The sequence below is a fragment of the Cajanus cajan genome, chromosome 2, assembly GCF_000230855.2.
Source record: "Cajanus cajan strain Asha chromosome 2, NIPB_CcT2T_4, whole genome shotgun sequence".
Classification (NCBI taxonomy): Eukaryota; Viridiplantae; Streptophyta; class Magnoliopsida; order Fabales; family Fabaceae; genus Cajanus; species Cajanus cajan.
Window position 1 is genome coordinate 73,169,277 of NC_138518.1, and position 13,400 is coordinate 73,182,676.

The window sequence follows — 13,400 nt, forward strand, 5'->3', positions numbered from 1 at the left end:
TTATCACCTTTCAAGGACTAATAATGCAGGATATTAGTCGTATATCTCAGCACTAATTTGTTCGGTGAAGGAGAAACAAGGTGGAGGGAAAAGAAATAGATGGAAAATAAAAAGTGAATGTGTTTAGTAAAGAGGAAAGAAATTAAAAGACATGGAACCAACTAATTAATTTTATTCTATTTCTTACCATTTTCATCCACCTATTTATTTCTTTCATATTTCTTTTAAATCAAATACAATAAATTTTACTTTATTTCTTATGTACTCATATTTTCATTCACCATATTTTTTACTTATTTTTTTCTTTCCTACTAAACGGACGTAGTTGTTGTAAGGTGCCATTCCTAGCCTAATACTTCCGAACATTAACTTAAGGATTTGAAGGGAGTTAAGGTGAATTTGGATGGGGAAAAAACACTAAGTGGGACAGAATTAACTCCTACAGTTTGTCCTACTAGATGACATGCAGGAACTAGAAAGATTACCACCACTTTCAAATGATATAGCAACAGCTTCTAATGAAGCTCTGGAAAAACTCTTGAGAAAGCAGGAAGGCAGTTTTACGGTTGGTTGATTCATTTTGAAACATAAAAGAATCCAAATGGACCACCAAATCCAAATCGGAATGGTCCCCCCATTATTAACAGTTATACTGACAATCACCTGCGCAAATTTGGTACATATTTTTCTTTGAGCCATTTCGCTACAATTAAGTATAATATTGTAAATTATAAGTTTATAATTTATTATTATTCTACGACTTCAAGACTGGTTTCGATGAGCAACACTGTCTTTTTGTGGTACAATCTTTTTTTTGGGTACAAACAGTGCCCTTTTATTTAAGTATATAACCCTCGTCTTTTATTAAAAGTAGAAGTTATTTTATGTTTGCAGGCAATATGAGAGCTTTTTTTGTCTAATGTTTAGCCAGCATATGTCGTTTTCAATTAAAAGAAGTCGATTGTTTAATAATGATCTTTTTCATAAGTCCATTGGCACTAAAATATTAAAAATAAATAAATAAAAGAGAGAAGAGAGACAGAGAGGGTTTTGGGTAAAATGTGTACAACTCTTTTCCCTCGTATTTTGTTTAAGTTTCTGGTATTATTAAATACGGTCAAATACATTGAAATTCTATCTTTGCGCATCTCCTTTTAGAGGAGGGTTTAAATTTTAACGGCACAATCCCACTTGGTTGGGATTTTGCTTCGAAACTGTTTTAACGGATCTGTAAGGTTTTTCGTTCATCGTTATGTTTGTTATATTATGTTCCTTTTTTCTATAAGATTATATTATGTTCCTTGTTACAGACCAAATGTAAACTCCTTTATCAATAAGGTTTGCGATACGCTTAAGAATATATGGAGGAAGAAAAATTCTACATCCTCCGAAATGGTAGTACGAAATTTGTTCCGAATACTTAAAAAATTAATTTAAACTGTAAAATATTAAATTAAATAATTATTTTATAATAAATTTATTAAAAAAATATGAATATTTTAAACATTCGGAATGTATTTGGCATCTTTTTTCGGAGGAATTGTTTCTCTTTAGCTCAATTTTTTTTGTTTGTGCTACAGTTGGTGAAATCATTGCAAAGTATAACTGTCACTAATGGGGGCTTATTGGTCAGATATTTTAAAAGGGGGCTTATTATCATTCTATAACCTTTCAATAAAAATTCAATTAACCTTCTAAAAAGATATTTACCCACTATATCCGATTTTACCACTTTAAAAGTTGGTTGTTACTTCTCTTAGCTCTGATCCATGTGCGTCACTAACATCACTTCTTCTCTATAAAAAGCGCCTATAATTTAATCCACTTTAATTCAGAAAGATCTCTTAGAACTTTATTTTTCTTTTTGACTTTCATTAATTAGCAGAACTAGTTTGAAATTAATGTTATAAACTTTATGACTTCAAAAAGTAAAACAAAAATCAAGTAAAACTTCACAGCCAATAATACAAGTATTCAAAACATTATTTTATTTACTTAAGTCAAAAACAATGGCAAGACTTTCAAAATTAGTTGTAGAACAGCTTAGAAGTCAAAAAGAAAAGAAAAACACTCTTGAAAAGTTAATCGATAATTGTTCACCGCCAGTAACAGTGTTGTTCACATTAATTTTCAAAATAAAAAAGAATTACCAGTGCAATGTAATTTTATGGACTGAAAATTTAACTCTAAAATATTACAAGCAAATTTCCTATATAGACTTGTATCAAAACATGGTTTGCTAATCATTTGACGTGCATATTATTTATTTTGCCCTTAATATCTACAAGGATTTAACATCAAACCTTGGGGTAAATTATCTAATAGCGAAAACAGAATATCGTACTTATACGGATAATATTACCTAGCTTTAACAGCGGAGAAATAAATGGAAAGGCACTTGGTGCTTCACACAAACATGAACTTATAATCAACTTGAAACTATTAATGTATAACACAACCAAATAAGCTTAGATCTTGATCTGATTACAAAGATATTAACAAACCTGAGATGAGAGGACACAATCACACTATCTGCGTATTACAAATATCAACTGCAAAAAGGAGAAAGGGGGGGATATAAAGCTACCTATACAACCACACAGCCACTCAAAGAAAAGCTGAAGGTTAGCTCCAAGTTAATTTTCTTCCTTTGCCTGGCTTCTTAGCCGATCTCTCTCTAAGCAGGAAATACAAGAGTCTATGTCAGACGCATACCGATTCCTCAAACTCTCTTCTCACCATCAATCCATGGCCAATATCATAAACAATGGTCGTCGGAATGCCAGTTACAATCTTATAATCAATTGGGGGAAAAAAAAGACAAATTAAAAATAAAGTAAACAGAGAAGGGCAGAAGAACGATGCTATGAAAGTTCACTCCTGAGTGCCTCTTCAAGAAACATTGTCATTGGGTGCTGCGCGTTAATCCTCCCCGTGCCACATTTCTGCACAAATGTAAAGATTCCCCATCAGTCACCCAAGTTAACGGGGAAATCAGAATGTCAAAAACGTACAATAAGAGAATGTAGTCAATAATTCAGGAGTTTTGTAAGTTGAATAATTGTTGACAAAGCATCAAGATAAATCCTATGCCTTGTGGAGCATGGGGATTTTAATAATTAAATGCTAAGTTAGCTCAAGTTTGGTAGAAATAACATGTTTAAAGAAGAAAAAAAAAAAACTAGAGCAAACCAAAATAAAGTGTCATTTGAAGGAAAATATCTTCACGCAAGACAATATAAAGAGAAATATTCTAGAAATGGTGTGTATTTACGGAAGACCTGAAACAAAATCATAACATCTGACAGATAATTTGTAAGAAACGCAAGATGATGTTAAAGATACAACTTGTATGCAAAGAAATAACGATGTTCTAGCTTTTTCTAAAAATTGATGTAAAGCTTCACAATGCACGTCACTAGGTTGCATTTGTTAAAGAGCCAAGACATTGTACAGAATCTGAACTTCAGATACCAAAACAAGAGGCCTGGGGTGAAAACAAAATTATCTATCACGTAGTGGAGTAGGGGTGATATTCAGTGCAACTGCAAAGATAGCTACAAACAAAAGCACATCCCGTAACCTAAAATCCATCAAATTTAAATAATTTATAACCTTGAACAGAAACACCTAATGAAACAAACCTGGAAAGTAAGAGTGAAATAAAGAAGAGAATAAATTCATAAAAGATAGGCAAAGCTCCAAGTCTAAAAATCATTTATAGAAAACAGCAAGCCATAGTATTCCATTGAATAAAATTCACAACAATTAAACTGAAAAACAAAGAAAAAGACAAAGCTACCTTCCAGAAACAAGCTGATGTTGAGCACTGTTCATAGGGCCCTTTACATTGCTGAAACGCTTTGCTCTGCTATCTTGTTCTTTCTCCACACGCATTGCAGCTACCTCCTTCTCCATGGCAGCTACTTCTCTTCTCATTTTCTTTGCCTCAACTTCCATGGCTTTGGTTAATGTATCCACTTTCTTTGCTAGCATCTAACAGATACCGACCATTACAAATTAGCTAAGATTACAATTATCAATTAGAAATCTATGATTAATATCCATGAGCAAATAAATACTAACTTCAATGGCATCATCTTTATCTTTTAGGCTTTGATCTTTCTCATGGCCAGCTTTCCTCAAGGCTAAGACCTCTTTCTGCAGCAAATCATATAAAACTCCTGGAACACTATCCTCTGTATCCACTGTTGGGAAGTCATTTGGCTTATCATCTGAATTTCCTTTCCAATTATCGTTTTCCTCCCTGTCCTTGGTTCCTTCAGAAGACTGGTTGAATGAGTAACTTGGAGGTTTTCCATTTAGAAGAATTTTGCTCCTTTCTAATGACCTTGTGCCACCATCAAAGGATTTAGATGTGCCTTTAGCATGCTTCAAAACTGTGCTTGAAGACACAGAAGACCTAAGTTGAGTTGATGGTGATCTCTTTAGAAACCCATTAGAGGTTAGCTTTGAGATGTTATCAGCTCCACCTAGGGATTGACGTCGAGAAGGCCCATTGCTAATACATCTTCCCTCTGAGGTGCCGCGATTAATACTGTTAGAAGTTTCTCTCAAACTCTCCTGTAGCACTTTAAGCCTTGATTGATATTTTTCCTGAAATGTAAAAGGTTTACCTTGAGTAACGGCAGAAGTAATCTCCTAAGCTAATACATGGGGGCTGTAAAACCAGATTATTACTTTTAACTGTGCTTCAGACTTTGCAGTGCGCTCAGTTATAGCAAGCTTGTCCCGAAGTTGCTGCATCTCTCCCTATAAGAATGTAGTTTGGTAAAATAACAGAAACCACATCAAAGGAAAATCAAATGCAGGAAGATTTGTACTATTTTTTTCTTTCTAAAAATAGCCACAAAATCAAATCAAATTTAGTCAGAAATAATATTCACCTGCAAGAATCGTCGTTCTTCAAGCCATTGTTTCACTGGCATCACTTTGTCATTAGCATCTTTCCATTCATTTGCAACCACTACAGCTACTCTGTTTGCTGTTACCTTTGCACGAGCTAACTCCCGGTCAAGTGTTTTTCTTTCTTCCTATAAAGTGTCGAAATAAACCATGCAACAATTAATATGCTTTTTAACCGGAGTCAACAATTGAGTAAACAAACTAGAGGAGTAAAGTTCATGATTTAAACACATTACATTCATTTCTTGAACTTTCCGCTGATAATCTCTCACAGCATTAGCAGCTGCACCACCTGCAAGGACAGCCTCTTCTAGTTCTCTCACAGTCTGGGTAAGTTTTTCAACCTCTGCCACCTTCAGTCTATGCATTTTGTCCAAAATTTTATTTTCTTCCTGGGGGAGGTGATGATGATACATGTAAGAAATTACATAATTATGGCTGACGTACTTGGAGAGGGAACACCTTACAAAATTGCAAATACCTGACAAATCTCAATCTGCTTAATTAGTTCTTGATTTTTATTTTGGAGATCATCCACCATGGAGGCCTTAGCCAAGGCAATTTGTACAGTCTTCTCAGCTTCAAGAAGTGCTGCTTCTTTAGATTTGGTAAGACGATCTAAAGCTTTGTTATCATCCTGAAGTTTAGCAATCTACAAGATACAAATTGAAGAAAATAATGACATAAATCGCCAATGATAAGTCAGCTTCTCATCATTTTCTTCTCATGGGAATCACCATTCCAAATAGAAGGAAAACCATCATAATACCTCTTGCCGTGCAAGCTTAAGTTCAGCCTCCAGAGGAGCAAGAATGGCCTCTATAGGAGGCATGTCATCATCCTTCTGAGCAGCATGGACCCTCCGAAGAGTGGCTTCGGCTGCAAACTGAGCAGCCATCGATGCTTTCTTTTCATCATTGATTTTCTTTATTTCAAGATTCTGCAAGAAATATCCACTTTAGTACACATTTCCTGTAACCTCAAAATTTACTCATCATAAGGTTGACAGAGGCTTCAAGCTTTACTTTGCTTTCTAGAAGTGATTCAGTTAATTTCAGCTTCCCCTCCACCTTTGACAATTCTTCAGTAAGCTACAGTGCAAGGAAATAAAACAGGAAACAAAGTTACATATCAAGTTGACACAAAGCGATGAGAGTATACATTAAGAAACAGCAGTGCCATGAATAAGTGAAATTATGGCACAGGGACAAGTTTTCCAGTAACCATGCATCAGAAATAATTGATATCATTATGACAACATCAATAAGGTTAAAATACAAAACGGACAAAGTAGCCCCACACCGTAAGTCAGTCAAAACATAATTACCTGCATAAATATAAGACACGGAAAAACAGGCAATAACTCTAGAACAAAAAAATATTTACACAACAAACACCAAAAGCAAACTCGAATCAATATCACCAAGAATCAAACACGGACATATACACAGTAGTTTGTAATGAATAAAATAAAATAAAATAAAACAAATCTTTCTTTGGTAAGTAATAACATCAATCAGCAAAGAAGCATTGTCCAGTGTAAAAGTAAAAAAATCTAAAGAAATTAGCAATGAAGGTTTTTCCATAATCCAGACACTAACAGTAACAGCAATGACTATAATGGAAATTCGTAATTAATTTAATTTAAGTTGAATAATAAAAGGAAGGTGAAAATTAGAGGATGACCTCTTCAACGGCCTTTTCCTTGAGTCGTTCGGAGAGCCTCAAGGCTTTGATCTCCGCCTGCGCTTCCGATAATTCTCTGTCCTTATCTGCAAACACGCAACACGGTGAGTCACAACACGAAGCAAAATCAGGTTAAGAACTCGCCAGATCGAGTCGCATTTTGGCACCTCTAACTTCATTCTCCAACCGATTGAGCTCCACCTTCACCGGATCCGAACCGTGCAACAGGTTCATGAACTCGTCCGCGTCGAGGCTCGGCCTCATCGAATGTCCGCGCCTCCGCGACGAGGTCTTCCCTTCCTTGAAGGATCCGGACACCGCCAGCGGCGGCACCGGAGTGGCGAGCGTCGCCTCCGCTCCGCCGTCGCCGGAAACCTCCGCCATGGCCGATCTAAGCGATGCCGAAGCGGCGAAAGCAGTCACATCCACGTGGTTGGTCCTCCGCGGATCCCGAGGCGCGCACGGAGACGAAGAGCGAGAGTGGCGGGGAAAATGCAGGTGTGAGAAGGAGACGGTGGTTTTAGAGAGAGAAATTCGGAGATGGATGGCTTCAGTTTCATAGTCTGTGCTTGTTTCTCTCTCTAGATTGTGATTTTAAATCTGGGCTTTCTTTCTTTTCCACTTTTTTGTTTTTGTTTTTGTTTTTGTTTTTGATTTATTTATTTTTAATTGTTGCTGTGTTGCCTGAGAGTGATAGTGAGATTAAATAAATCTGAGTAATCAGTGTATAGCTGGCTGTTAAGCAGACCAATACTGAGTGAGTGACAGGGAAACACAGTAAACTCTTTCTCATCATCTTAATCAAATCTAATAAACCCTTCAACATACACCGCTGGCGTAATGCGCACTCCATGCAACATCCTGGATATGGGTGTGCCTTACGCGGCTAGGCGTACGATAGCCACTCGGGCCCACAACCGGCTTAGCTGGTATACAGACTCACTCACTACTCACTACCATTTCCATATATATCACGTTTAACGTTTCCACTCAACATACATCTGGGATTAATAATAATAAACCCATGAAAAATGGGTAATCCCCGATTCAGAATTACAAAATCTCTTCTGTGGCTGCCAAACTACAATTCCACGTCTGCAAAAACTTGTTCTAATTAATTTTCTTTATGCTATTACGGGATCTTAAATTGCTAATAAATGCTAGATGAGCTACAGAATCTTCAATAACATTTCAGTGTAGATAAGATAATGTTACAAAAATACCAAACTGTCAAATACCGGAGAATAGAAAACTTCTAAATTTTGTATGAATAACAAAATATTACATTTGGCTTAGAATATTGCTAATTATGCATTTACATCCTTTTTTTCTATAGGAAATGGGCTTTTTACCAAAGTAGGGTTGAATGGGAAGTTATTTACGTAAATGGTGCTGTTTGAAAACTATTTACGCCTTTAGGGCTGTTTACAACGGTGTCGCTATGGGCCATAGCGACACCAATGCCACGTGGTTTTTTTTTTTTTTTGTGTGGGGTGGGCTCGAATGAGCCAAAACAGTGTCGCTATGGGCTGAGGCGACACAGTTTGTGCGCCATTAAAAATGGTGTAGCTCATAGCGACACCATTTAAGAAAAAAAACAAAAAAAAGTAAAATAATTTCTAAATTTAAAAATAATGAAGTGAACTTATATATTTATAAAAATAAAAATATTTATTTAAAAACGTAATCATAAAAAATATATATAATTATTCTACAAGTGGCGCTATGGCCTATAGCGACACTACTAATTTGTTTTTTTTTTTTAGTTATTATTTTCTTTTATTTTAAAATTATTTTTATAATACCAGTTAAAAATGTTAATTTGTAATTATAAAGTTAATTTTTCTCTTATTAGTTTTATGTATATATATTTTTTTCGTTTATTATTTTATGACAAATTAAATAATGCATTTATTTATTTTTTTAAGTGGCGCTATGGCCTATAGCGACACAATGTCGCTATAGGCCACAGCGACACTATTTAATTTTTTTTTTTTTAATTATTTACTTATTTTATTTTACCATTTGTTTATTTTTATATTAGCAGTTAAATAATATTATAATTGTAAACTTAATTTTTCTATAATTAGGTTTGTGTATATATATTTTTTTCCTTTATTATTTAATGTTTTTTTTTAAGTGGCGCTATGGCCTATAGCGACACTGTGCAATAATGAGATTTTATTTTTAATTTTGCGTTTTTATATTTAAAATTAAAAGTACAGAAACTAAATAATTAAAATAAAATTATATTATAATATGTTAAATTTTAAAAAAATTGTGGCAAAAATAAGTAAATAAAGAAAATTAATATAATATCATTAATTTGTTAATAAATTTAATTAAAAATAATTAATTGTGTAGTTTAAAGAAAATTTATTATTTAAGTTTATTAATAATTTTTTATATGTAAATTTAAAAAAAACTGGGCAAAAAATAAGTGAAGGAAAAAAACTGTAGAAAAACAAAAGAAAATGAATTACAAATTTTTTTTAAAAAAAAACTGGTAGAATAAATCTGGAGAAAAAAATGACCCAATAACCGAAAAACACAAAAAAAAATTTAAAAAAAAAACTGAGGTAAAAAAAATGAAAAACTAAAAAAAAATTAAATAAAAGGCTGGAGTCGCTATGGGCTACAGCGACTTTCTGTCGCTATAGCCCATAGCGACTTTAAATAGAAAAAAAAAACGAAAATTTAAAAAAAAAATAAAAAAAAGGCTGGTGTCGCTATGGGCCACAGCGACACTGTGTCGCTGTGGCCCATAGCGACACTAGCTTTTTTTTTTTTTTTTCATTTTTTTGGGTTATTGGGTCTCTTTTTTTCTCCAGATTTATTCTACCAGTTTTTCTTTTTCATTTTTGTTTTTCTACATTTTTTTCCTTCACTTATTTTTTGCCCAGTTTTTTTAAATAAAATATATCTGTTAAAAATTATTATATACTCAACATTCTAGTAAATTATATTATCAATTTCATATAAATATATATTTATAAATTTATTATTTCTATAATTTGTTTATTTTATACATATCTATAGCGCCACTATTTTTTTTTATTTGAATTATTTACTTAATTATTTTTAAAATTTATTTATTTTATATTACAAATTAAATATTAATTTCTATTTATAAACTTATTTTTTGTGTAATTTCTTTTCTTTATATATATTTTTTTCCTTTAGATTATTTTATCACGAATTAAATATGTACTTTATTATTTATCACAGTAGCGCTTTGGCCTATAGCGACACTGTGTCGCTATAGGCATAGCGCCACTATTTTTTTATTTATTTAAATTATTAACTTAATTTTTTTTTACATTTGAATTTATTTTTTTTTAAGCCGTTTGGTGGCGCTATGGGCTATAGCGACTTTATTTAAGCCGTTTAGTGACGCTATGGGTTGTAGCGACTTTATCTATATGGCTTTCATGGCTTCCCTGAAGTGAAAAAAATGCCACGTGTCACCAGTGTCGCTATGGCCCATAGCGACACCGTTATAAACAGCTCCAAAGGCGTAAATAGTTTCAAAACAACCCCATTTACGTAATAAACTTTTAAAACAACTCCACTTTGGTCAAAAAGCCATAGGGAATGGGATAATGGGCATTGTTGCAAATGTTGGAAAGATGATTATTATTCATTCTATGATGCAAATGTTGGACAGATACAATGAAACTAAAATGTTTTCACTTTGATATGTTATCGTGGTGTTGGGATGCCTTCTGTGATGGATTTCAAACTCTATTTAATACGAATTAAGTTTCTATTTCATTCTGCCCATTCACAAAGTATAAGGCATGTAATCATGTTATATTCTCATTGACTAGCTTAATTCGTCCTTCCATTATAATACCAACTAATCAAATTTTTTAAATTATTTTTTTATTTTTATTTCATTAAATAAGCAACTGACATAACACTACTAACAGTGTATAAGTGATTAACTCTTATAACACCGTAGAAACTAAATTATAAAATAGCCATTCTATCTGAAAATGTGCGGTTTATAAAATTGGTCCACAATATCCCATGTAGCAACACCATGTGAAATTAATCTTTCAACAGCATTATGATCATGCTTCAAAAACTTTACAATGGTCATTTGTGAGGAGTATAGGAAGTATCGGAGAGACCACTTTATTCATAAGTGATGTGCTCCCAGACTTATTCACATGGAGGGTCCTTTGCACCATGTTTGTAAGTGGCGCCACAAATAGAAAGGGGCCACTACTTTAGATTGCAAGAACATCGTAATTTGGTTTGCACAACAACCTAGAGCGGTGACATGTACCGTTATCAATTGAATTAGCTTGATTATCCTTGGAGGAGAGGTCGTGGTCGCTTGTGGGGTATAAACAAGTTACCTTCCTATATTTATGCCCGTAATGTGACTCCTTACCTCACACAACACAATTGTGCAACAAGTTTAATTCGCCTCACTCAATTACTATCTCTGGCAAATCACATAACCATTACTCAACCCATAAATGTATTTTGCGTCTCAGCTCATAAACATTCATTTGTTCATCTGAATACAGTGAAGGGTATTTAGTATTGAATGCATACGTATTATTGAGTATTAAACCAAAATATGCTAATAATTTACAACCAATTAACCATATCTCATCACATGGGCCGTGAGCATCTTCAGCACGAGACTTGTCATATGGCTATGCTTAGCGTTAAAAATGACAACCGAATACAACGAAGATATTCTAGTCTCAAAAAAATATGATATAATCAAAACATACTTGGTTTTCACCGAATTATTAAACCTGTCATTTAGTTTCGACAGCCAAGTTCACAAGATATAAAAATTTGGTGTTTGAAACTCCGTAAATATCCATTCAACTAAATTTGGGGGGGAAAAGAACAAGAAAATGCATGTAGATATACGTCCCTCGATAGAAAAGGAAATAACAAAATTTTCTGGTTCCTAGCATGCTTTAAGAAACACAATCAACCAATAGCATCAAAACTGCTAGCTCAAGCCTCCACCCTTTCTTCCTCGAGGATCAAGGCCTTTCCTGTTGGCTTTGCCAATAGATCTGTGTACTCTTGGAATGGTGACTTGGAGAAGCGAGTCTCCCTCCAGAAGTCAGGTGTTAGAAAACCGTAGGTTTTCATCAGACAATCAAAAGTAGCCTGTAATTAAAAAGACAAAAAAACATTATAGACATAAATAAATCATACATAGCTAAATAGTTACATAATATCGACGTCTCCTCACCTATGATTAATTATTTCGAAATGTATTCGTTACATACAATCCAATGTATTAATTAATCAATAATCAATTAATTAACTCAATTGACTAATACAGCCAAGGCCATAGATTAAAAAATTAGAATCTGAGAAACAGTGCTAGACAGGCACAGGGCTTATGTTACTTCAAAGCACATTAACCTGCCGAATCGGCATCATAAATCATCGGATCAAAAACCATCTTACAGTAGAAGATATATTTGAATTGCCATATAATCAAAATTAATAAGGAAAATAGTACATGATTCCAACGGCTAGCACAATCAAATTAAAATAATAAGCATCCAACCCAATATAATTATAGATAAATAGCTAAATTTTGGATGAAATTGCTGAGTACCATGAAATTGAATTACAAAACATTTTTTTTAAAACCAAAAAAGAAGTGAAGACTAGCCGAACAGACCCTAAAAGGTGCAAGTTTCGGTGCAAAGAACAATGGAGGGGTACTAACCATTATAAAAACTAGTAGGCACGCTATCGCAAGTACTTGAGAGAATTCATTTAAAACCTTATGATACATGTCACTAATCAAGCAATACGTTGTAATGAATGAGAACAAATAAAATAGTTATAGGAATAAGAGAAGAATACCTTGACGAAATTTCCGAGAGTCTTGGTGGAACCCCTGGAGGAAGTGAAGACATCGTCGATACCAGCGAACTGCAAGACCTTCTTGGGAACCCTGGCGGCGACGATTCCGGAACCACGGGGGGCGGGGACCATGCGGACGGTGACGGAGCCGCACTTACCGGTGACCTTGCTGGGAACGGTGTGGGGCCTGCCGATCTTGTTACCCCAGTAGCCTCTCCTAACGGGGATGACGGAGAGCTTAGCGAGGATGATGGCGCCGCGGATGGCGGTGGCGACCTCCTTGCTGCACTTGACGCCGAGGCCGACGTGGCCGTTGCTGTCGCCGACGACAACGAAGGCCTTGAAGCGGGTGCGTTGACCGGCGCGGGTTTGCTTCTGAACGGGCATGATCTTCATGACCTCGTCCTTGAGGGAGGGGCCAACGAGTGTGTCGATGATTTGGTGCTCCTTGATTGGGAGAGAGTGGAGATAGATCTGCTCCAGGCTGCGGATTTTCCCATCCTTCACCAGACGCCCTAGCTTCGTCACTGGGACCCACTTCTCCTCCTCATCGCGCCGACCCGCCCTGCGACGCCCGCGCCCTCTGTCGCCGCGCCCGCGCCCACCGAAGCCGCGACCGAAGCCGCCGCGGTCTCCGCCTCCACGTTCTGCCATGTTGTTGGGGGTGATTAAGGGAATGGAGTGACTGCGCTGGAGAGAAATGGAAGGTTGCGCTGCTCTGAGTAGGGTTTGTGGTGTTGGGGTGTAATTTATTCACGTCTAGTGAAGGGGTAGGGTTTTCGTTTTGCGGCTTTAGTCAAGCCCAAATAGGGTTTGCAGGCTAATCCAACCATTTTTGGCCCAACTATTTTTTTTTCATTTGTGATTTTGTTATTCTAAATCGTCAATTTTGTGAGATTTATTTTTAAGGAAAATGCTAACCAATT

At 35.2% G+C, this 13,400-nt stretch overlaps 2 protein-coding genes across 2 annotated transcripts; both read right to left on the reverse strand.

The window, feature by feature from the left end:
* Window positions 1-2,405: 2,405 nt before the first annotated feature.
* LOC109803465 (microtubule-associated protein 70-2) lies at window positions 2,406-7,383 on the reverse strand. The gene is made up of 11 exons (XM_020365054.3): window positions 6,780-7,383; window positions 6,613-6,698; window positions 5,952-6,017; window positions 5,696-5,866; window positions 5,408-5,578; window positions 5,163-5,318; window positions 4,908-5,054; window positions 4,702-4,773; window positions 4,087-4,617; window positions 3,803-3,996; window positions 2,406-2,945 (listed from the first exon to the last, which is right to left on the reverse strand). Exons 1-11 carry the CDS (start codon window positions 6,994-6,996, stop codon window positions 2,906-2,908), a joined length of 1,851 nt encoding a protein of 616 aa, XP_020220643.1. The 5' UTR covers window positions 6,997-7,383; the 3' UTR covers window positions 2,406-2,905.
* Window positions 7,384-11,352: 3,969 nt separating this feature from the next.
* Window positions 11,353-13,212, reverse strand: LOC109803614 (uncharacterized). Its single transcript, XM_020365261.3, has 2 exons — window positions 12,475-13,212; window positions 11,353-11,760 (listed from the first exon to the last, which is right to left on the reverse strand). Exons 1-2 carry the CDS (start codon window positions 13,126-13,128, stop codon window positions 11,602-11,604), a joined length of 813 nt encoding a protein of 270 aa, XP_020220850.1. The 5' UTR covers window positions 13,129-13,212; the 3' UTR covers window positions 11,353-11,601.
* Window positions 13,213-13,400: the final 188 nt, after the last annotated feature.